At 40.8% G+C, this 23,278-nt stretch overlaps 2 protein-coding genes across 2 annotated transcripts; one reads left to right on the top strand and one right to left on the bottom strand.

The window, feature by feature from the left end:
• Window positions 1-5,027: 5,027 nt before the first annotated feature.
• Window positions 5,028-20,605, bottom strand: sh3bgrl (SH3 domain binding glutamate-rich protein like). The gene is made up of 4 exons (XM_034689556.1): window positions 18,761-20,605; window positions 11,018-11,203; window positions 6,470-6,550; window positions 5,028-6,079 (listed from the first exon to the last, which is right to left on the bottom strand). The coding sequence occupies exons 1-4, from the start codon at window positions 18,803-18,805 to the stop codon at window positions 6,044-6,046; spliced, it is 348 nt and encodes a 115-aa protein (XP_034545447.1). The 5' UTR covers window positions 18,806-20,605; the 3' UTR covers window positions 5,028-6,043.
• On the top strand, window positions 19,885-23,147 carry LOC117817073 (non-histone chromosomal protein HMG-14A-like). Its single transcript, XM_034689557.1, has 6 exons — window positions 19,885-20,054; window positions 21,010-21,033; window positions 21,221-21,250; window positions 21,881-21,928; window positions 22,035-22,154; window positions 22,261-23,147. The coding sequence occupies exons 1-6, from the start codon at window positions 20,040-20,042 to the stop codon at window positions 22,306-22,308; spliced, it is 285 nt and encodes a 94-aa protein (XP_034545448.1). The 5' UTR covers window positions 19,885-20,039; the 3' UTR covers window positions 22,309-23,147.
• The last annotated feature ends 131 nt before the right edge of the window (window positions 23,148-23,278 follow it).

Here is a 23,278-nt window from a genome sequence, read left to right as displayed (position 1 = left end):
GGCAGAGGTTTACTGTTCATTCCAAACACTAAAATGATAACAAAAGGGGACAGAGCGTTTGCAGTGAGGGGTCCGATACTCTGGAACCATCTGCCCAAGGAGATCAGGTCTGCTGAGTCAGTGAGCTCTTTTAAATCCCTTCTTAAAACATACTTTTATCGCAGAGCCTTCCCGGATTTTATCAGAATTTTATTTGACTTTATTTTATTTTAACCATCTTGAGAAATACATTTTAAAAGAATTGTATTCCTTTAGAGTTCTTTTAGGGGAATTTTATGTCTTTTAAAATATGTTTTATTTCTTTATCTTGACTTGTGTTTTTATGATCTACCTGTTTTATTTTGCTGCCCATGTAAAGCACTTTGTTTTGAAAGGTGCTCTACAAATAAAATTATTATTATTATTATATATGAATCACTCTTTGACAACTGGGATTTTGCAGACAAGCCTCCAAAAAGCCAGTGATTCCACTGTTGACAGAGGCTGCATATCTTCCACCACATACTTTGCCACAAGTGTCCTCACTTCTCTTGGTTCAAGTAATACTGCAGACGGAGAGAAACTTAACTTCTGCTGCTTTGTCTGACTCTTTCCCGCACTCTCATCCTCTGCTCTCTTTCTCTTCTCTGCGCCTGCATCTCTCTCTGTCAGCTTGGTGTTAGCATGGCACCAGTCCGGGTGCTTCTTCAGGTTGCTGGTGCTGTTTCTGGATGTAGAGTTCCCGTGGTGTTGCACTCACACAAAGATTGCACTTAACAATAATGTTCTTGTCCTTTTCTCGTAGGAACTGAAAATGATGCGAGTATGTCCATCTCGCAAATGTAGAATCCGTCTCCGTCCTCTTAAAAAATGTCTTCTTCTTCTTCTTCTTCTTCTTCTTCTTCTTCTTCTTCTTCTTCTTCTTCTTCTTCTTCTTCTTCTTCTTCTTCTTCTTCTTCTTCTTGTAATTATACGACGCAAATTCCAGTAACAGGAAAAGCTCTTATTCGCTGTATTTTTCTCTGTCGGCGGAATATCTTGCTGAGTCGCGGTGTTGCTGAATTCTTGAAAAAAAACACATCTCAGGTTAAAATACGTTGTAACGCTCGTTACTGAGATTTGTAACAGGTATAATATTACTGAAATTTTATAAGTAATGCATTATGTTACTGCCTTACCCTAATCATAACCCTAACCCTAATCCTAACCCTAACCCTAACCCTAACCCTAACCCTAATCATAGCCCTAACCCTAATCATAGCCCTAACCCTAATCATAACCCTAACCCTAATCATAACCCTAATCATAACCCTAACCCTAATCATAACCCTAACCCTAATCCTAACCCTAACCCTAATCCTAACCCTAACCCTAACCCTAATCATAACCCTAACCCTAACCCTAACCCTAATCCTAACCCTAACCCTAACCCTAATCATAACCCTAATCATAACCCTAATCATAACCCTAACCCTAATCATAACCCTAACCCTAATCCTAACCCTAACCCTAATCATAACCCTAACCCTAACCCTAATCATAGCCCTAACCCTAATCATAAACCTAACTCTAATCATAGCCCTAACCCTAATCCTAACCCTAACCCTAACCCTAATCCTAACCCTAACCCTAACCCTAATCATAACCCTAACCCTAATCATAGCCCTAACCCTAACGCCTGCTGAGCTGAAGTTCGAGATCGAGCGCACCTGTTAGGAGCGAGAGTGACGCAGTAACATGCAGGCATATTTCCAACACCAATTCTACTAAATATAGGCACTAGAGATGTAAATTTCAAGTATTTTCCGCGATTGATCATTGGAAAAAACAAAGCCAAATGCGTTTTTCCCCCTGAATCAAATTTTCCTTCATGACACAATGTATATAACTGACAGCATTGAGTAGGTACGGATTATATTGAGGTGTTCAAAACGTTGAACATCCTGAATATCGACATGTGGAGCAGGCGCATAATCTCCACGGACACACAGTCATGATAGTGAAGGCTCAGACTTCAACATGTGGATTACTGCAACATGAGAACTGAACAGAAACATATTTTAGACTCACAGGGCCTGATCTACTAAGATCCCAAATAACGAGCGCTATTTGCGTGTGCAAACTATAATATTGCACGTGCTATAAGTGGGCGTGTTACGGGTGATCTTCTATGATTACATACGCAATCGATAACAAGTGCAAAAGTGGTGCGGACCACCCTATTTTAATTGAGGATTTTGCGTGCGCTACCGGCTGTCATGGAGTGTTTGAAAGAGCAGAGTGGCCATAAACTGAAAACAAAATAAAAATGAAGTTTGAAGCCATGGAGTTGGAGGTCTTGGTGGAGGAGGCAAATTAGCACATCAGTGAAATCCAGCGGAGACATCTCAGCGTTGCCAATGGAAAAGCGATTTGGGAGGCCATCTGTGAAAAGTTGAATGCTGTGGGAAAAAACAGAAGATCTGCAGATGAAATAAAAAGATGGCAAGATATCCGCAGAAGAAAAAAGGAAAAACTTTCCATTAATAAAATCTCTGCGCATTTCTAATATTGGACAAAATAAATTGGTTCAAAATGATCTTGCTTCGTGTATCTCTTTGAATATAGAATGGAGAAAAAATCATGATTTCATTATTTGAAAAGTGTTTTAGTAAGTTGTTTGTCAGGACCGTAAAAATAATGTTTATCTCTTTTTTCTTAAATGGAGAATCTTCATCAGATTTCCGACAATCCCCGCCGCACTCCCTAAATCAACTCAGACCAGAAAACACCTCAGCAGAGCCCCGAAGGCATCCAGATTGTTATGACATTGATCGTGATTTGCTGCAGCAACAAAGAAATCAGAAGGATGGGTTAAAGGCCATTGCACAGGAGGTGAGAGCTGTGTCCAATTTTGGTCACGTAAAATACTTGAAATTTGCATCCCTAGTCATAACATAGGAGTCAATAATAATCATGGTCGAATGATTTAGCTAATGGAACTTGGGCTACCCACAGTGGTAAGATGTAGAAAAAATGCACAGTCCATTTGTTGCCTCCAAGGCGATTATTATTGATTTGTTTTTAAACGTTAGAATTATTTAGCAGTGTAGCTTAAGCGAGCCGGATGCTCCCCTGGTGGTCAAGCTTTCAGCAGTGTGTCTGCCCCCTGGTGGCTGGCTGCAGTATAGGTCAAAAAATCCGTCTCCCACATTCATTTGAATGGGGGAGCAGTCAAACTTTAAAAAATAAATACACGTCGTACATATGTTTCTCACATCCGTATGCTGTGGTGATATGTAGTTAGTATTTGATTGTTTTGTGTCCAAGGCCTCTTTTTCCTGAAAAGTTTCTCTTCCGTTAGTTATTAGAGTTTAAAAAACTGGGTTTTACTTCCGGGTTTCCTTTGATTCACAGCCGCCGTAGAGGGAAACTTCAAAGGACACACAGCGTCTTGTGATGTTACACTGTAGGGCGGAGCTTATTACAGTGGCTTTACAGGCTCTGGCTGCACAATGGCTGCGCCCAGGAGCAGAATTGTTTGGCCTCAGTACCGTACAGCGGGAAGAGGCGGAGCAACGCTGTCCATTTCTATTTACAGTTTATGGTTTGCACGCCTAAGCTTAAAGTATTTCATGGGCCCATCTCTAAACATAAGAAAAATAATCTTGAATGGTCATGTGTTATGTGTTTTCAGGTGTGTTAGTGTGTATATGGATTTCTGAGGATTATTAACTGATCGACAACGGGAGGTTGCTTTAAACTGAAAATAGATGTGTGTGTGTAAATGTTTTTAAATTACACCGACTGTGTAAAAAGTAGCTCTATAGGGGGCCCCTGCTGAACGTGGGCCCTGGGGCGGCCGCACCCTCTGCCCCTGCGGCCACTCCGCTTATGGTTACACTTAGGGCTGCAGAATTCCGGGAATTTTCAAAGTTGGAAACTTTCTATGGGAATTAACAGGAATTTATGGGAATAAACCAGGAGTTTACTAAATTGAAGGTTGGCTCTCAATAGGGAACTTTAATATAGTTGGGGAAATATATTTTAGCATAATCCTGACTAAAACAACCAGATTTCATGCAAGTACAGGTGAATATCTATGCTATTCCTCAATCACATATCACACTGCTTACTGCAGGGCTATTGAAACCACGCCCCCTACATGCACTGTGCATTCCTCTATCACATGCATAGATGACTTCTAGAATCCTGCAGAGGCTAGGTAGTAGGCTTGAGAAGCTTGAGGGAAGATTCTTTTTTATTTGCATGTTGAATGGGACTTTTTTTTGAGGGAGAGGGGCTCTTTTCATTGAACATTTTGAATAGGACTTTGTTAGGATTGTATTTTTGTTAATATTTGAATGGGTTGAGTCGGGGGGATGAGTATTATTTTGGATGGATGTCTGCTTATAACAAAAACAAATATTTATGCTTGGATATGATACCTTTCCATTAAATTACCCTCAATTCACAGTTAATTCCCATAATTTCCAATTTGGAATATTTCCAAAATTCCCCAGCTTAACTTCCCATGGAAATTTACCGGAAACTTTCCGGAAATTTTCCACCCCTTTGCAACGCTAGTTACACTACAGTACTTTGAGTGGTTAGACAACTGAACAAATGCTGTACCAGCAGCTTATTACTACAGTACCATATCACAATAAAGGATGAGTGCTTGATGTAATATAATGATCTATAAATGCAACACAAGGAGCATGAATTTGAATCTGGGCTCTCAGCCATAGTGTAAAAGCTAAAGATGTCAGAGTCCTGAGAGGAGTGCTAACATAACAACATTTGAGAGTTAGTCTAAGTGTCATGAGCATCCTATAAACCTCACAGGTACAGGGCCTGAATACAAACACTACAGTGACTTCAATGTGGAGGTATTTTTGTATCACAATCTTATTCTTAGATTTTTTTTAACACATTAGTTGCATGTTATTTTTTGCTGTCCCAAAAATAAAATGCTCAATATCCAATAAAATCATCCAACCAAAATCCTTGAACACTCTAAAACACCCAAAGTGAAGCCATGTTCAATAAAAGATCATCAGAATCAGTAAACTTAAAATCATTTATTATGCTGTAAAAAACACAGTTTGTTATGAGAAGGCAGATTTCAGTCTAATTTTTGATTTGACTGTTATGGAAACATCACCTTTCATGACAACCACAGTGTACTAGGAGTGAGGATTACAGTTTAACTTGCAGTCTTATTTTACTTTTATTTTGGGGAAGATATCAACTTGTGTAAGACAGGAATTACCAACACAATATGAAACAGGATGCTTGGAGCTAAACAAAACCGCTTTCCATTACTCCTAAAAACAAATACAGCAAACAACAAAAAACTCACTTTCACATCATTTCACATGTTTGCAGATTTGTAATTTTGGCTTGTACTATAAGTTTTGAACATATATCACCTTGTATAAAAAGATTGCCATTAAAACAGCATTAAGACAATATAAAGTAAATAATAACATCAAGAATGGAATTGTAAAAGTAACTTTCAAAGAAGGTGCCGCAGTTTTTTACAATGACATGACTGGCAGGAGCATGTGACTTAATGTTTCAGGATTCAGGGGTTAAGACTTATTCTAATCACATCTGTTTGGCTTGTACAGTGGTGATAGTAATAATGACGATAAAGGATCCAATCTGATCAAAGATGGCATTCTGTCGGCCAAATGATGAATCGGGGTTACAATTTTCGAAGAGTGTACATTTTGCTGTTTCTGGTAGCGATGGCTGCACATTTATGCTAACGATTGATTGACATGTCATTAGGCCAATAGTAATGGCAGGCTGAGGTTAATGGGAGGAAGCAGAACAGTTTGTAGTTACCCATAATGCTCTGCTGTGGTACCTCCATTCACAACAGCTGGCAAGGCACAGCCGATCAAAGGATAAAAAAACATACTTAGAAAAGTAAATCAAAACTGTCCACGTATATATAAGCTGAGTGAAATGTTGCTTCTTTTTTTTTAATCCTGGATCCACTCCAGGTCAGTCTGGGTCCAGGTCTGGGTAAAGGTCCAAGCCTGAGGTCTCAGGTAGGAACTGTGTAAAACTGCTACTGCTGTGCTTTCTTTGCTAGAGCCTCTGCTTCCTGGAGACAAAGGGAGAGAAAGAGGAAAGGAGGAAGACTGTGTTATATTAAAATGGAGGATATTGGTTTATGTGTCCCCTGCCACAGCACACAGGAAAGCCCCTCTGTTTCTATGGTAACTGGCACACCTCCCTGCAGTTCCAGTCATGGCAGAGGAGTGGCACCAGTGAGCATGAGAGAGAGGCGAAGCAGAAGAGGCCAGTCTGGGTGTTTGATTATCATGAACAGATGTATTATGTAATATGTGTGTTTTCTGTATGAAAATTACACTGGGAGGATAAATATATATTTAAGCACATAAGCTGCTTTTACAGGAAACATGGGCAGGCTGTGGGACTGCAGTTCAAAGCAAGGACAGACATCAGTGTGTGTTTGTGTTCATAAGATTACCTTTGAGCCCGGGGGAGCAGTCAGACCCAGAAATGCATACACGGCATTGTCCTCCCTGGCATCGAAAAAGGCCTCATAGTTCTGAGAAAGACAGAAAGACGAAGACAGAAAAAAGAGAGAAGTTGAGATGAAAATCGATCAGAAAGATCAGCTGCTCTGACCTCAGGAATGATCATGTAAACCAGGTTTGGAGCAGCGCCTGAGGCTGACAAACTGAGCAGCACTGCCACATGGAGAACTCTTTGTGAGACAGACATTGTCACGGTTTCGTTATTTGTCAAAGGACGAGCCTCAGTAGACAGGAGGGTATTGTCTTTGAGAATGTAGCCAAAAGTAAACAAGCAAACACATTCACCCATTTACTGTTTATTTGTCCCCAGAATCTCTCTCTCTCTTCTTGATCCCTCGCTCCTTTTCATTCCTTTGTTTTCTCTCCTCATCTCCCACATGCATACCAGGAGACACACACACAGCTGCAAGTATCCTGGTAAATGCTCTTTGTCTGTGACACTCAATACAGCCCATCCCAAATGTGCAATCTCACTTACAGGCATCCACTGACTGCACAGCAGGACGCCTCAGTGCACCCAGACCACAGACCCGTGTCCTTCTAATAGGAGCACATGACAGTGTATAGAGATCTGCCCAGGGCTGCAGCCAGGACAGATACAACAACCCACGTCCTCTGTGAGCTGCGTGATTTTCTGATTCTTTTTTTTACTAAGTTATTAAAATCTTTCGACTGTCGTGGAGGATCCCTGCGGATCTCCTCCTGACGTCCTGCTGCTGTGGATCCAGCTGTTACAATTATTATCATCAGTCAAACTTACTTCATTATTATAGTTATTATTGATAATATTACACAGTTTCACTATAATTATTAGCAATGCAGCCCTATGTATGAAGCATTTGCTGTTCGCTACACTCTGTTTGTACCTTTCCATCTCTCTCTTTCTGTATCTCACTCTATCTCACTCTCAGCCCATCCAGTCACAGCAGATGACTGTTCACCATCAGTCTGTTGCTGCTCAAGATTTCCAGCTGTCAAAAGGACGTTTTTTTCTTGCCACTGTTGCATGCTGCCAAGTGCTTGATCATGGTGGATGCATGAATGGTATAACAAAGAGTACAGGCTTGAGCTACTCTTTTTGTGAAGTGTCCTGAGATATTTTTTTGTGCCGTAAGTTAGAAAAGAAGATTAATACCAGCACTGTATCTGTGATATAGTGAGCTAGAGCAAGGCGATAGTTAATCTGGCTTTACGACTCCAAGACATCAAGCATGAGAAACGGCTAGCTTGTCTCTGTTAAAAGATAAAAGAATCTACCCATCAACACCTCCAAAGCTAACTTACTTACACATTATACGCTTGTTAAAATGGTACAAAAAACAGGTGAAAACAACTGACTCAAGTTGGAGTTTTGTGTTACTTTATTCGGTCAGTTTATACAATAATTCTGGTTTTGTATAGATTAGGCAGTTGAGCTATGATTTGAGCTTTAGCCAAACTTTAGTGACTTTGAATAAAACCAGGCAAGCTGTTTCCTATGTTTCCAGTCAAAGATAAGCTAACTAGCTCCTGGCTCAATCCATCATGGGATCCACCAAATGTTTGTTGTCCATCTTTGTGTCTTGGTCTCATTATACATTGGACTTTCCCCAAAACGCTGTTCTTCTAATGCTTTAGGTTAAACTTTGTATCCATAAATTCTAAAATCAATGTGTATATATTCTTTTTAATATAATCTAAAATGTAGAGCAGTCACAACTTATATATTCCGCCTCTACTAGAGAGCAGAACAAGCTAGCATTGAGGTTTGATTGGGATATACTGTAGCTAGCATGTTTGCAAATAGTTTGTTTTGAAAAATCCTGCCAACACCAAGCAACACTCTCAGTCGGGTGCGTCATGATGTAAAACATGAATCCATAACTCATTTGCTTTTAGGCTCAGTTTGCTTCTCCACCGACTCCTGAAAAATATGTCTGACTCTTTACATGCTACAGCTATGTTCACCAGCTAGTTGCTAACTATGTTTGCCTACACTCTGGTGCTTGACAGGTGCTTACAGTCTATGATAAACACAGCATGAGAGTCATGAGAGGGAATATGTTGATACTGTACACAGGTTAAATCAAAACAATAAGTTAAACAACACTAAATGCAATGGGCTCTTATACTGCCATTTTAAGATGGGATATTTGCGCTTGTCACACATTGTCTGTGTAATGCACAGAGGTGTAACGTTGGGGCAAAGTCAATCTGCCTCCGATCCTCTCTGGTAAATCATAACAGAGTCGGTATGGAGGGAAGTTGTTGGCGATAAGTAACGGCGAGCAGAGCAGATCAGTGCTGTGTGTGTGCATGTCTTCCTGTGTGTGCATGGAGCTACCTCTGTGTGTTTACATGCCATGCTTCCTGCACTTCTGCAATACTGTAATGCTATTGGAAACCGCACACTGGTCAGTTCAAGTATTAGGGACAGCAATATTTGGTAGAAATAAGGAAAAAATTAGTGGCATAAACAACTTTGGGATTAGAAACATGATGAAAACATGGAGCAGGATTGTTAAAGTAATGACGATAACAGAAAGGAAATAGCGGGGGGTCCAGAATTTAAGCCAAACTTAACAGGTACAGTTTTTAACACATGGGGAAAAAGGGGATGAGTTTGATTGTTTTGGCAAATGTTTAATACAAATTTTACTGATTCCTTTAAAAATATCTCCAAATATTACAAAATACCCAACTAATAGTTGAATCAAACAAAACATTATCAAAAAGTAAACAACCAAAAGACGTACAAAATAAAGACCCCATATTGAAATATATTATAACTGATAATAATGGTAACTCAAACATGGGTAGTGTGTACAAAATCTTGTACGGTAGAGATGAACCAATCAGTGTTCGGGAGAGTATTCTCTTGGAAAATAAACATGAGACATGTTTTGACACCTGAAATCGTTTCTAAATATTAAAGCAGACAAAGTGCTAAGAGTTGGAGACACGGTGGTTAAAGTAATGCAAATAATTTACATATTTTTACACATGTAGTTTATTAAAGAGGTTTTGTAACAAAGTTTTTTAATTTATTCTGATAAAAATAAGAAAACATTGTATTTGAAAACGGAGCACATCGTGCTCTGAAAACTGGGGTTCAAAAATATGTGGAAAATGTGATTCAAGGAGTTTAACTAATGAAAAAGGAACTCACAGAAAAAGGAACATGGAAGATGTGTTTGAGATGAGATGGACTCTACAGTCTTGATCTATCCTTTTTTAACACACAGAGACATCTGATCACCCCATGTGTTTGAAACGGTGTATTTGTGTTCACACACACACACACACACACACACACACACACACACACACACACACACACACACACACACACACACACACACACACACACACACACACACACACACACATACAGTATGTGAGCCTGAATAAGATCCATCATGTGAAGGTGGATACATGTGAGAGCCCATGCATGTCTGTGTGTGTGCAGAAGAATGTGTATTTATCATAGTCTGTATAATAAATGTATGTAGTCTCTGTGATATCACCCATTTGTTTCTGAAGCAGAGTTTGAAGCCTATCGTTGGGGGTCGCCATATTGGAAATGCTGACTCAACCTCACTTCGGTCGATCTAGTATGAGCAAATAGGCGGGCATTTAGCCTCTTTGCTAACTGCTACAGGGTGCCCGCCTGTCAGTCAAGTCAGCATGCCCTTAAGTTCAATACCGTAAAAAATTACAAGTTATAAAATATATTCACCCTCGTACAGTGTGTGCTGATCGGAAAGGAAAGGAAGGAACTATTCAGACCAAATAATTTTTTGTCCCAGCCTGTTAACACGTTTGCTTATGCTGTAAAGATTGTCTTTTTTGAATTGGTACGTATGTGGTTTCTGGTGTTTCTGCAGCCAGCCTCAAGTGGACACTTGGTGAATTGCAGCTTTTAACACTTCCACATTGGCTTCATATTTTAGGACCAGATGTTGCTGCTTGCTATTTATGTATGTTATGACATTCACACGTGTTTGTGTTTATGCATACCTACATGAGTATGTATATGTGTGAGTTGGAGAATATCTTTGTGTTTATATATTTATATAAGTGTAAGTGTAGATACGTAAATGCATGTATAAACTTGAACATGGCACGCCGTTGCAGGGTTCAAAAAGTAAGTGGGGTAAAAAGGGGGGAAGGGATGAGGCTGTTGTAGAATTGAAATGTGTAAGTAAGCAGATCATTTGAGCTCATAGTTTTGGAAATGGATAATTCTTTGTAGGTTTATAAACACTTCTGAAAGCCTTCACATTATGCACAGTAATTTATCTGTTCTCAATACATAAATGTTTATAAGTACAGCTTTAGGTTTATTTAGTCTAAACCCATGGTGCTTGATATATCTGTAATGAGGGAAGGAGCTTGATGTCCTCATCGGTAGTTACAGCTCTAAAAGAGACTGTTTTATCATTGTACTTCAGTCATTTAAGCTCACTGTTATTTATCTAAGTGATTTTTTTACTCACGCCGCAATATTGGCTTTCATTAAATATCTGTGGAGGGAGCGGGTTCCCCGTAGCCGGTCGGGACTCCTCTGGAACGTTCTCTCTCATCCACTTCCTGTTGTCCTCGTTGGCAGCGATGTCACACTCCTCAAATTCGATCTTATTTGCAGCAAAGAAGCCCATCACATCCTGCTGCTGCTTTTTAATCTGTGTGGAGAGGGGGAGAGAGAGGGTGACAGAGGGGAAGTTGTCAGTTAGACATGTGTTAACTTCAACCTTATGAGGGAACATAAGGGCCTCAGTTCAACAAGCTGTCGTCAGTCTGCTGCAGAAATAGGGACACTTCTTTTCTGCTGTGAGAAATTACACTTCGGCCATCGCTGGCTGCTCTGTTACTAAGTTACCACTCATTTGGCGTGAAATGAATGAAGTGATACAAGATTATTGAAGAGGGTGAACTCTAGCAAGGCTAAGCAGGGACAGATTATGTTTTATCTGCAATGAAAACACTAGATAGTGAGGAAGATGGCAATCTCCCAAAAGTGGGCTATCATCATCCGACTTACATTTTAACAGGAATTTCTCTCTACTGTTTAAGTCAAAGGCATTTCAAAAGCATTTGTGACACATTCCATACTTTCAAATTGACAACTTGTCAAAGCCTCTGTTTAATAGAAGAAAGTGTGCATATTTCAGAGACAGTCTGTGTAGTTAAAACACTACAGCGGATGTCTTCCTCACTTCGTTAGAATTTCATGTAGATGTAAATTTGAGAGGCACCCGGTGATCACAAGGCGCGGTTGCGTTGCATTAGCACATCACAATATTTATCACCAGTGTCACTCGACACTCGAGAAGCGTCCTTCCTGCTCAGTGAAAAACCACAGACTGCCCTCTTTGAGAATGAAAAATACAACAGGAAACAGAAATGTGTCAAAACTGTACTCTCAGTTGTTAAACGGCTCTGAAACGTTCCTGTTGTCTTTTATACACTCACAAACAAGATTATAAAGAATGGGTAGAACAGTCTTGTGATGCCTCTGCTTCTGTGTGTGTGTGTGTGTGTGTGTGTGTGTGTGTGTGTGTGTGTGTGTGTGTGTGTGTGTGTGTGTGTGTGTGATTTTAAGCATGAAATTGTGGTCCAATGAGCTCTCAGTGGGTGTGTTTAGGAGGGAGGATGGCCGTACAAGGCCAGGCGGAAACAAGAGCTCCTCTGGGACATGAGAGGAGGTAACTGGTCAAACACGAGCCAAATAAGGCCTGCTGCAAGGAGACACACACATCCAGCCTCAGCGACACACACACACGAACACAAACACACACACACCTAAAATCACACTGAGCCCAATACATGGCTCTGGGGTTGATTAATGTTATCAGTGTCCTCCTCAGGTCAGATAGACACCTCTGTGTGATGTGATGGCTCCTCCCTGCTTCACAGTGAGCAGGCAGGTGGATTATTTAACAGCCAAATTCTGAAACAACACTGAGGCATGGAAATGAGGGCAGACAATGCTGGCAGCTTAACCGTGGTGCCATTTGAATCATTTAATGGCAGTTGCACTCCTGAGACCAAAGTCCTCAAACCAGCTCTTTCCCCACCTGCTTTGGATACAAGTGTGGAACAGAGCAACAGCGTGGAACGCCCTGAGCTCAAAGTCACTTTAACTCCCTCTGTCCCTTCACAAAGACAATCCTCTGTCTGGTGAGAGAATCTACACACTGCCTTTGTCTCTTACAGTTCACATTTTAAGTTGGTACTAGCACCCAAAACACCAATAAACTAACTTTTACCTTAACTACAAGTGTAACAAAGCATATTTTTTCCTTTTAGTTCACTGAAGCCATTTCTCCAGGAAGCTTGCTTTTTTGCATTGCAGAGCAAAATTAATTTGTACGCCAAACTGGCCACTTTCCATCTGCCCCTGACTCTAATTGCACAGTGAGAATTCCCTGTTTTGCTCTTTTCAGCCTTTCTCATTGCTCCTTGGTGCCTTGAGTAGAGCTCCTGGTGGTTTTCATATAAAAACCAGACTGTGCCTAGCTCTGGGTGTGGTAATAAATAACCAGTACTCTCATCTTGCCTTGTATTATTGTTGCCTTATCTACTATATCTCCCTGGAATGCTATGAAATCTCTCCTCAGCCCCTGTGAGAAAGACAACACAGTGAGAGTGTCCTGCTGGCAGACAGTCAACAAGCAGGTTTATGTTCAGCCCTGCTTTCTAACAACATACAAACAGCTTCTCTTGGTATGGAAATATATCCTGACACCGAGCTTAATGAAACACTAAAGAAGGGAGAGCAATGCTGCTGTGTTGCTTGTTGTGTTCATGGATCAGGCAGTAACTCTTAGATGGGTTTTAGCCAAGTTTGCTGCATGGCTCTCTGGCAGTGTTTGACAGCTGTTGATCCAACTCTTGTCCAGACTGAAATATTAAGCACATAGTAGATCGCCATTGAGTTTATCCCAGACATCGATAGTTTGAGATAATGAATTTTATGAGTTTAGTATTTCCCCGACTTTTCCTCCAGCACTGCACAATGAAATTTACATTTTTGTTGTATAGAAAAACACCATGCATGATGTTTACGCTAGCTTCACCGTCAGCTTAGCACTTCTGGGTGAAATATTTTAATGATGGATCCAGTACTATAACATTTGGAAAAGATGTTTCTGACTGCTATCTTATCTTCTTGGATCACATCACTGATCAAATGTTAACTTGTACGTTAACAAGAGTGTGGACTCTTACGGTGATCTCAAATATAAACACTTTATCAATGTTATTTCACTTTTTTGTTTGGCAGAAAGATATTTAGTATGTCCAAATACATGTACGCCAAATGCAGTATTGGAAAATTCTAGGATATTCTACATTTTGCAGTCTTCAATCCAGCATTTCTTTGGCTATTCTTACCCGCAATGCTCTGTGCAGTGAGAGATGTGGTTAAGAAACGCAGGGTTAGTGTTGTGTAACAAATAAACATAATTAAAATGTTGCTGAAGACGGTAATAGCAAGTGTAAATAAAAAAGTGTAATTAGTTGATTTGAAAAATGCCACCTCTGGATTTTAGTCAGCTGATACAGCCACAGCATTATGAAAACAGTGCACACTGATAATTCAATCATCATAGCTCTTTTTGCTATCAGACTACCAAGATTGTCCATGTGCACACCCGTATAAACTAATTATAACCAACGTGCTTTCAATTAAAACAGAAGGGTTTTGAAAGATGAGATCCAGAAATTGTTACAGAATTATATTTGTTGTTGCATGATCATGATTTTGACTTCAAAAAGAAGCTAAAAACATGCAGATGTGTGAGGGGAATTTGCAACATATGCTCTCTGGTTTATATGTTATGGTTTACAATGTCATCACCATCATCATGTAAGAGCTGTGTGAGGACAATGAGATTCAAAACAGACCCAATCAATCACTGAAAAAGCACAGGACTTGTCTGACAATGGCTGGAATCGATTGGATGTACTGTATCAGGCGTGGATCAATACGGTGTAGACTGATCAGTAGACTCAAGGCTAGGGTCGATGCATTTTCAATTCACTCTCTCAGGCAAAGGAAAATTAATTCTTCTTGAATTAAGGATAACAATAGATGACCTTTTTAGTGGCTCATTTGAATGCAGGAAAAATCCATCAACTGAACTACAGGGAACAAAGAAATAACAGTCCCTGTTTCTAGAAGGGATGGAGGTTTTTTGTCTTTATCAAATCAAGTTTGTTTTGCATCAAAATCTGTCGCTCACAGGAATTTTAGCAGCACCAGTGGCCTCCACCCAATCCTGAGCTCAGTCAGCATTACAACATCGTTACAAAAGAGCCTTACACTAATGCTCTGGCTGGGTTCCCACACTGCTGCCCAAAGGTGAAAAAACAGTGAACAGCCAAAAAAGAGACCTGTTAGACACACTGACTGACTCTCTGTAGCAGGTTCAAATCAGGTCTGAACTATGGACCCTGATGTCAAATCTACAGCTGAAGAAGAGCAATAAATCTGAAGCAGATAGAGGAAGACTTTGTTATGCACAATCTTACTTACTTACTTTACTGTACACGGTTTGCATGGGTACTGATTCTTAGTACCTTTATTGTGGTAATCTGCAACTTCATAAAACAAAGTGTGCATGGAGGGTTTAAGGATATGAGGTAGTAAATGTGCCTTGGTGCTAGCCAATGCTTTGGCTCTTTCTAGAGACGTAATCTACTTTCAGTTTTCGGTTGGCCTCATGCCCAGCAGTGTAGATGCACCACTACAGGTGTGCGTGTGTATTTACATGTGTGATTTTAAAAGAAATGCTCCTTTGTTTGTCAAAGCTTGCAGCAGTGTAACCTAGACACCAAGTAAAACAAGTTCAGTGGTACTCTTCTTTTTTAAATACCACTGTGTAATACCATAAGATAGTATCATCATATAAGGTTAGCATGAGGATGTAGGTAAATACATGGTATGACCTAATCTTTACAAAGCCACTGCTGGTGACACTAGAAGTCTCTCTGGAGGATTAACAGCGAGTCACAACACCATTTCTTCAGGTGACTCAAACACTCTGCTTCTCATTACGGGCTGGAAATAAGATGATGTCAGCTCTCAGTCAGTTAGCATGGATACCAGCCTCCACAAAAGACTTAGCACAGGTCAGGGGTCAGGGAGTGACTAAGCTCGCAATCAGTGCTTTGCTCAGGGATCGTAACCCACAGTGACAGTGGCAGAGAGCAGAACTGAGAGAATCCTTTCTTTGGGATGATTCTACTGTCACTGTGTTTTTGAGTCCACACAATGAAAGTATGTGAGACTTTGTTTTTGATATTTAGCTACATATAGACAAAGATAACATTCCTGAATAAAGTTTGACAAAGATAACATTTGTTCCAAGAGAACAACACTGGACTGCACTGAGCACACTTGTACTGTAGAGGACGAGCCTTTAGGCGCACACGGACCAATCCAATCTTTACACAGTACATGCAAATATGAAACATGGAGGCACGATTGATGCAGCTTACTTCTGTTCTTCGTTATCTGTCATTTCCGTGCTGTTCTTTGCTCTAACTGACTCATGCTCACTATATTTGATTGTACATTTTAAAATCAGCTGTGGTTGTTTTATATATAATTAGGGATGCACCGATCCGATCCTGGTATCACGTATCGGCTAGATCGGACTCAAAAAGCTAGATTCGATATCGGTGACAAGGGGCCGATATACAGTGCCAATCCATATGGCAGATCTATTCATCTCCTACATCATCAGTGACGGAAGGTCTGTGCATTTTTGCCCGGTGGAGCATGATGGAGGATAACTACAGAGGCTCTGCAGTTTAGGTGCATGTCAAGCTTCTTTTGCTAACAACTCCGCCAGAAACTTGCAACAGGTGCAGCGCTAATGTTTCCACGGATGTCAGTCGCGCTGAAAAATATAATGACAGCCCAAAGGAGGAAGTTTACGTCAGCTATAGCATACTACAAAGAAGCAAGAAACCTCCTATTAATGGATTCAAAGTGTGAAAAAACGGACAGGTTATTGGATTTAATTGTTCAGACAAAGTCAGAAAAGCCTGAAGTTGCCAAAACATGATTCTATCCTCACATTAAGGAATAGAGATTGTCAAATCAATACCGGGATCGGATCGGCAGATACCAAAGTCCAGGTATCGATATCCGTATCGGGACCTAAAAAGTTGGATCGGTGCATCCCTATATATAATATAATAAAGCTTAAAATAATTTATACTTGAGATGTTTACTAGCCTTTGGGCTGAATATGTCAAATATTGAGAACACATTTCTTTCACTTATATCAGATTCTGCATGAAATGTATTTGCTTTAAAAGCTAAAAATTTGCACAGACAGAAATGTATGTCTTTATTTAATATTTCTCGTTGTTACAATTGGGTTGTTAACCTGCTACACCCCTATGACTAATTTTCTACTGTCTGTCTCTTTATCACTGACTTGCAACTATTCCCTCAGCGAAGCAAAGCTCTAAGTCCTGTATTTGAAAAAAGAAAAGCCCCTACTTGTCTCTCTGTTTTGGCTGTTGCTCAATTCACATAGTGAACTAGATTGGAGTGATTAGTGTGGTAGACACTGCTAGATAGTGGAATGCAATCACATTGTTTTGTAGTCATTGACGCAATCTAACTGCAAACTGCAGAGCAGAGGGTTTCCACAATTTGTTCATTGGCAGCTTTTTGTTAGTATGAGTGTCTTACACTTCTTTAACATGTTTACTTTAAAGAGAGTCAGATTATAACATTAATGCTTAATTAGATATGGAGTCATGTAAGTCCTATAAGCTTACAATGAGTCTGCATAATGGCTATCTAAGTCAAAGAAACAGACATAAGCTGCCAGAGCAGAGTGGATCAAGATAAAGCTGACATAATGCTCTAATAACACGTTACTTCAGAAGTTTGCACTACTGCTTTTTAGTTAACACTAAGACATACAGCAGAGAGATTACAGTGAATATGACTGTGCAGCAGTTAGGATAACATGAGCCTGTCCCCTTGTTCTAGCAGACTCTACAAAAGACAGATCAATACGAGGTAATGCATTTTCCCAGGCAGGATCAAACACAGTGATGGAATCGTTTGCACTAAGCTCAGTCCACTCTGACTTTACAGAACGCTCTCCTCCTGTAAGATCACTGCAGAGCTTTTGCAAATGTCATTTACTGTGAGGGCAATATAAGTCACTTGCGCTGTCAGACTGAAGAGAGGCTCTGTGCTCGGTCACTTCCTCTGTGTGTGAGCTGTGCTGCTCAATGAGGGGGGAGAATCCATAAAGTGATCTAAACCTCACTGTGTTATGGGACACTTTGTTTCTATTGTTACAGCAAGAAATGATGAGTTTGTCATGTGTAGAAAAGGGGTTTTAACTTATTTTGCTGTGTCATCCACAACTGTATTTCAATGTTGCACACTTTGGAAATAATCTAGACCCCCAGAGACTCCAAGTGAATGAGAATCTTGAGGTATCTTTAAGAAAAGTACATTTCATTACAGCAGTTTACGCTTTAGTGCACATTCATTGTGCCAAGTCTTATTTTCCTTCCAAACTAGACCTCCAATGAGTTCTAAACAGAGCCTAAGTGTTCCTGGGCTGCAGCTGCAGGTCTAATACGGGCCCTGGAGAATTGCATCACCATCATTCCTCTCCACACTGAAAGAAGCCTGAAAGAATGAAGCTGGAGGTCCTTACTGCTGCAGGACAGTGAAGGCAACACTCAATAACATACTTTCTATTGCAAGTCAGATCTCTCCTACTGTTAAACTTGCACACTGCGAACAGCCTGCCCTGCTATCAGGTAACAGGACAGAGCACTTTAGGGACATTTATAGATTTTAGCTGATTTTCTGCCTTGTTTCAGCTGCAAAAACAAACAACTGTCACTTTAGGAAACATTGTGACAAACCACAGCTGAGAGAGAAGAGAGAAGTGTACCCAGCCTCAAACTTCCTCTCTGCATCACCCTCTGTTCGTGTTTAAGCAACCATGAGAGTAAAATTCATTAAGAGTCCTCATCTGTGTCCAAAGTCTTGGAGGGAGCAGAGCAGCATGCTTACTGATGAGTCAGACCACTCCAGACTGAGGATGACAGCCGGATGGACATCAGTAAATGAGTTCAATAAAAGTTCAGCTGCTTTGTCCTGCTTTACGAGCGCTGGATGCTGCACATGAATCCAGCAACATCCTCACATACACGATATGTATATATTTTTTAAAATCTCTTACCGAAGTGGATCCAGAGGACGATGCTATGTACACTTTGATCACCATGATAAATCCCTGATGCTGACACGGGTCCGTTAGGTTGTGGTGGTTTGCCGTGCTCCTCGCAGACACTTTGAAGGCGGATTGCTCGGCTGTGGGACAACAAGCAGAGACAACAAACTTCCCTGGTTGATACGCTGTGTGTCTGTCGAAGGCAGCGCAGACTATCTGCGCAAATGCTCCAGTTCCTAGCACTGGATGGAGCTTTGCATTCCTCCTCCGCCTCTACTTTGCACCCCGCCCCTTCTAGTCCCTCTCTCCCCCTTTCTCTCCGTAGAGCAAGAACACACACTCAGAGGCACGTACGTGCACGCACAGGGAGGTAATGGGTCTTCGTGATGGCAAGAAAATAGGGTGATATTGTCTGAATATTTCTGCATTGTCCCCATTGTCTGCAACCAGACATTAGCTATTGTCCTCCAAACTCTGCAATTGTGCACCGTTGCAGGGGTTCTAGTAAACTCTGGGGTGGTGAGTGAAAAGAGGGTAAAGACAAAATAAAATTGGCTGTGATTTTGAACACTGCTGGCTGGGCGCTTTTGTGTAAACAGCACAGCCACTGAAGCACCGTCTTGTTCAGCCACAGCTTTAGACGGGCTTTGTGGGCCCCCTGCAGGCGTCTGGGGCAGACGACGCAAGGCTTTACCCTGAAGCGAATTTAGGAAAGCCGACTGACAAACAAAAAAAATGTGTCGAAGAGTGGGCGCCATATTGGACTCGTACACGAAGTGCATTTATGGTGTGATTTCTCCTTGTTGGGCGCTGCAGATGTGAGCTCTGGTTGAAGAACAGCCAGCATATGTGCATGGCTTTACACCGGGGCATGCCGCCTGCCACCAGGGCCTGTGTAACACTGCACGCCGGCCCATCGTGCGGCCTCTATCTCACTAAATGTGAACACACTAGTATGAACGCAATATGTCCTCAAATGCAACCCTTTCTTTCTTGCAGGATTCCTCCCATCTTTCCCTGCAAGAAGCCATTCGCGCAGACCCCAGATCATCACCGGCTCCAAAATTCCAAGTGTTCTGCAGCCCAGAATGGCGTCACCTGATTGGCTGAGAGCCTATCAATCATGCCTTTAGCCGCACCCCTCCCCCCATTCAACCACTCGCCTCTCTGTTCCAGTGTGTTTACTACACTGCCGAGCATAAGGGAGACACTCGTCTTCACATGCACTGAACCCACTAAGAAAAACAGTTTTTAGTTAAATTTGTAAGAAAACCTCCAAGAGATCAACATGCCCAAGAGAAAGGTACGTATTTTCAAAATAACAAAAATAGTTTGAAGGGGATATAAGCTATTAATGCAATGCAAACGATTGTGAAGACATCCCTATGAGACATTACTTAATTATAACGCAATGTATGACCGTTAACTATCGCTGGGAATTTTTGCCTATTTTCTATATATAATGTACATTTTTTGTGTGTTAGAATGAATATTTTCCCGCTCGGACAAGGCTTATAAAACGCGGTTTCTTCTTGGAGCCGCTGTCCTTTGGGGAGTCAGAAGTCTCTTTCGGTCTCCATGCAGTTAAAGCACAAGCAGCAGCCATGCTTTGCAGCTCTTGTCCACCTTCGTCGCCGACCTACCGAGAACAAACGCTTCACTTATCGACATTTCTCCTCCAAACCGGCCAAAAGTGCCACTAGAAAATGCCTTGGTGCCTTTACTTTGCATTTTGGCCGTAAAAACAAACATTCGCCGTCGCGTTTTGATAAAATTGTATATTTTCTCTCTTTGTTCATAGTCCCAAATGGCTGCTATGACACAGCTCTGCCGCCTGGTGGCGCGCATGAGCCTTTAGAGGTCCCTCCCCCTTCTCAGAGACTCCCGCGCCAGCTTTCAAATCTGAGCTCCATGCATTGAATGAGAGAAAGAGATGGGGGAGTGAAAGGGAAAAACAGGGCCTGGGCCCTCAAAATATGGCTCCAGAGGCCCACATGGCTGAGCTCTCACAGCCTATAACTGAAATTATGCATTTGCCTCACACCTCTGGGCTCCAATCCTTAAAATTTACCTGTATTTGAAATACATTTTTGTTTTCACATGATTCTAAAAAGTTTTTTCCAGAGATTGGTAATTATTCATTATATGTCCCTGAAGCATTAAACACATGTTTATTGTTACTATAAGCCACCTATAAACTTGTAATACTGTTATTTTCTCCTTTTTCTATTTTAACATTTCATATTTGTGTTTTATAGACACTGCCAGAGGACAAGGAGGAGGTAAGATGGGGCATGGGAAGTTATAAATAATACATGTAGTAAGAACAACATTTAGAGTTATATGTGGGACAGGTTGGGACAATAGTAGAGAGAATGCTCAGTATTGAAGTGAAATGTTATTTTTCTTAAATAAAGTCCTGATCAAGAAGGAAAAAAAATCTGATAACCATCTTTTGATGTTTTTCAGCCCCAGAGGAGATCAGCTCGGTTATCAGCGGTAAGAAGAAACATAAACTCATCTACATGAAGTCAGATAGTAAACCATGTTGAACAATATACATTTTCTTAAAAGTAGCCGACTAGTTTTAATTAATCAGATTCTGGATAAAGCTGCCTTTAAAGACACAAGACAAGTATAGAATTAAGTTTTCAGCCATCAACGTATTATGCAATAATCCCTAACATAGAAACATGTAAAACCTATAATTATCACATAGTTTGGTTCATAATTTGTATAAATATATGCATATATCATTATGTAGAAACAAGGTGCACAGAACAAACTAAAATATGACATGAAGCACAGATAAAAGAATATTTAATGTTTTTTTTCTTTTGGTAAAAATATGTATGGAAGAAGCAGGACTAATTCTAACAAAACTGATTAATAGCAGACAAAATAGAAGCTGTCATCGGTGTTGTATTTAGTATCTAAATTCTTGATTACCCCGGCACCCGTTTTTTGAATATTAACATTCAGAATACGTTTTATTAGATGTTTTTGTTACGTTTTACTCCAGGAATAATACTTTCTAAGCTAACACTTAAAAAAAAGTGTCCAAAAGGAGAAAAGAGGCAAGAAAGTTTGACTCTCATACTAAATATTTGGATTCCTTTCATTTCACAGAAACCTGCTGCACCTAAGCCAGAACCAAGGGCCAAGAAGGCAGCAAAGGTGAGGGATGCAAACTGTAATTGTGTACTCATTTAAGCCACAAAGCACAACACACAGGGTGATGTGTTATCTAGCATGCTCACCATCTCTTTTGTGGCCCTCACAGAAGGAGAAGGCTGTGAATGATAAGAAGGAGGACAAGAAGACCAAGAAGGCAAAGGAGAACGCAGAGGCAGAGGCTAACGAGGAAAACCACTCTGAGAATGGAGAGGCCAAGACCAATGAGGTGGGTAGACGCGATGCAAAAGTTCTTAACAACAGGGGGAATTTGTGTAAACTGAGCTTGAAATGATTCAAAATCCTGACCTCTTTGTGTCTGCTATGTCCAACAGGTGGAGGCAGCCCCCGAAGAGGCGAAGGAGGAGGCCAAGTCCGAGTAGCACCACTGCCCAAGCTTCCTCCTCTTTACAATCCCCTTTCCCCCCCTGAACCCCCAACCAGCCAGCCAGCCCCCTCAAGTCTCTCACATGGTTTCCCTCCAAGGCGTATTGTTAACAGAGGAATATTTTTATCAATGATTTTATAAGTATCCGTACAGATTTTTAGCACAAAAAGCAAAGCTGAATATGGAGCGCCTTGCAGATTTGCAGTGGTCATATCAAGTGTCTGCAAGCAAGATGAACACACTAAAATCTTTTTTAAAAGGCATTTCATGATTGTTGAAGGCTTGTGTGGTGTAGAAAGTGCGTCCCTGCCGGATTGGCTATGTTGTGAGTTGTGTACTCCTGTGTTTTCCCTCCTTCCCTCATCTCCCCCTTCTCCTTCCCTATTCTTCCTCTACAGATTAGATCTCCCTCCTCCTTACAGTTCAGCCTTTATCCATGTTTTATTAACGGTTCAGCCATGTTAATGTGAGTGATTCTTTTAGACCTCTAAATGTGCAGTGAGTTCCCTTTGCTTCTGTCTCTTGTTTTTTTTTTTCATTGAAATCGTGTTTAAAAAAAAAAAAGCGTGTTGAAGTGTGTTGTCCATAAGAAAGAGGAAGATGAACATGTGAAACATTCCGGGAACAGCGATTGCCTCCGACCTGTCTCCTAGACGACCCTGCGTGTAAAACAGCTCCTGCTCCATCCACGCTGTCATGTCGGCTTTTCTAAACACTCTGGTTTTTTTAAACAATTGAATTTGGAAACCTTCTCTGACAAATGCAGGTGTCTGGTCCCTCTCTTATGTTCTAAAATTCTCTTAATAAAAACAAGTCCTGGGAATTTTCCTCGAATTTGTGTCTCCAGTTTGTTTCTTCGAGAGATACACAAGGATAAAAGTAGCAGCTAGCACATTACCAGCATTATAATGAAGCAGGAGTAATAGTTTAAATGCTTGGCCTTGAACTCAAGTACCACAGAATAA

Source organism: Notolabrus celidotus, chromosome 8 (genome assembly GCF_009762535.1).
Source record: "Notolabrus celidotus isolate fNotCel1 chromosome 8, fNotCel1.pri, whole genome shotgun sequence".
Classification (NCBI taxonomy): domain Eukaryota; kingdom Metazoa; phylum Chordata; class Actinopteri; order Labriformes; family Labridae; genus Notolabrus; species Notolabrus celidotus.
The sequence above is the reverse complement of the archived record's forward strand: the minus strand, read 5'-3'. Positions and strand labels throughout refer to the sequence as shown.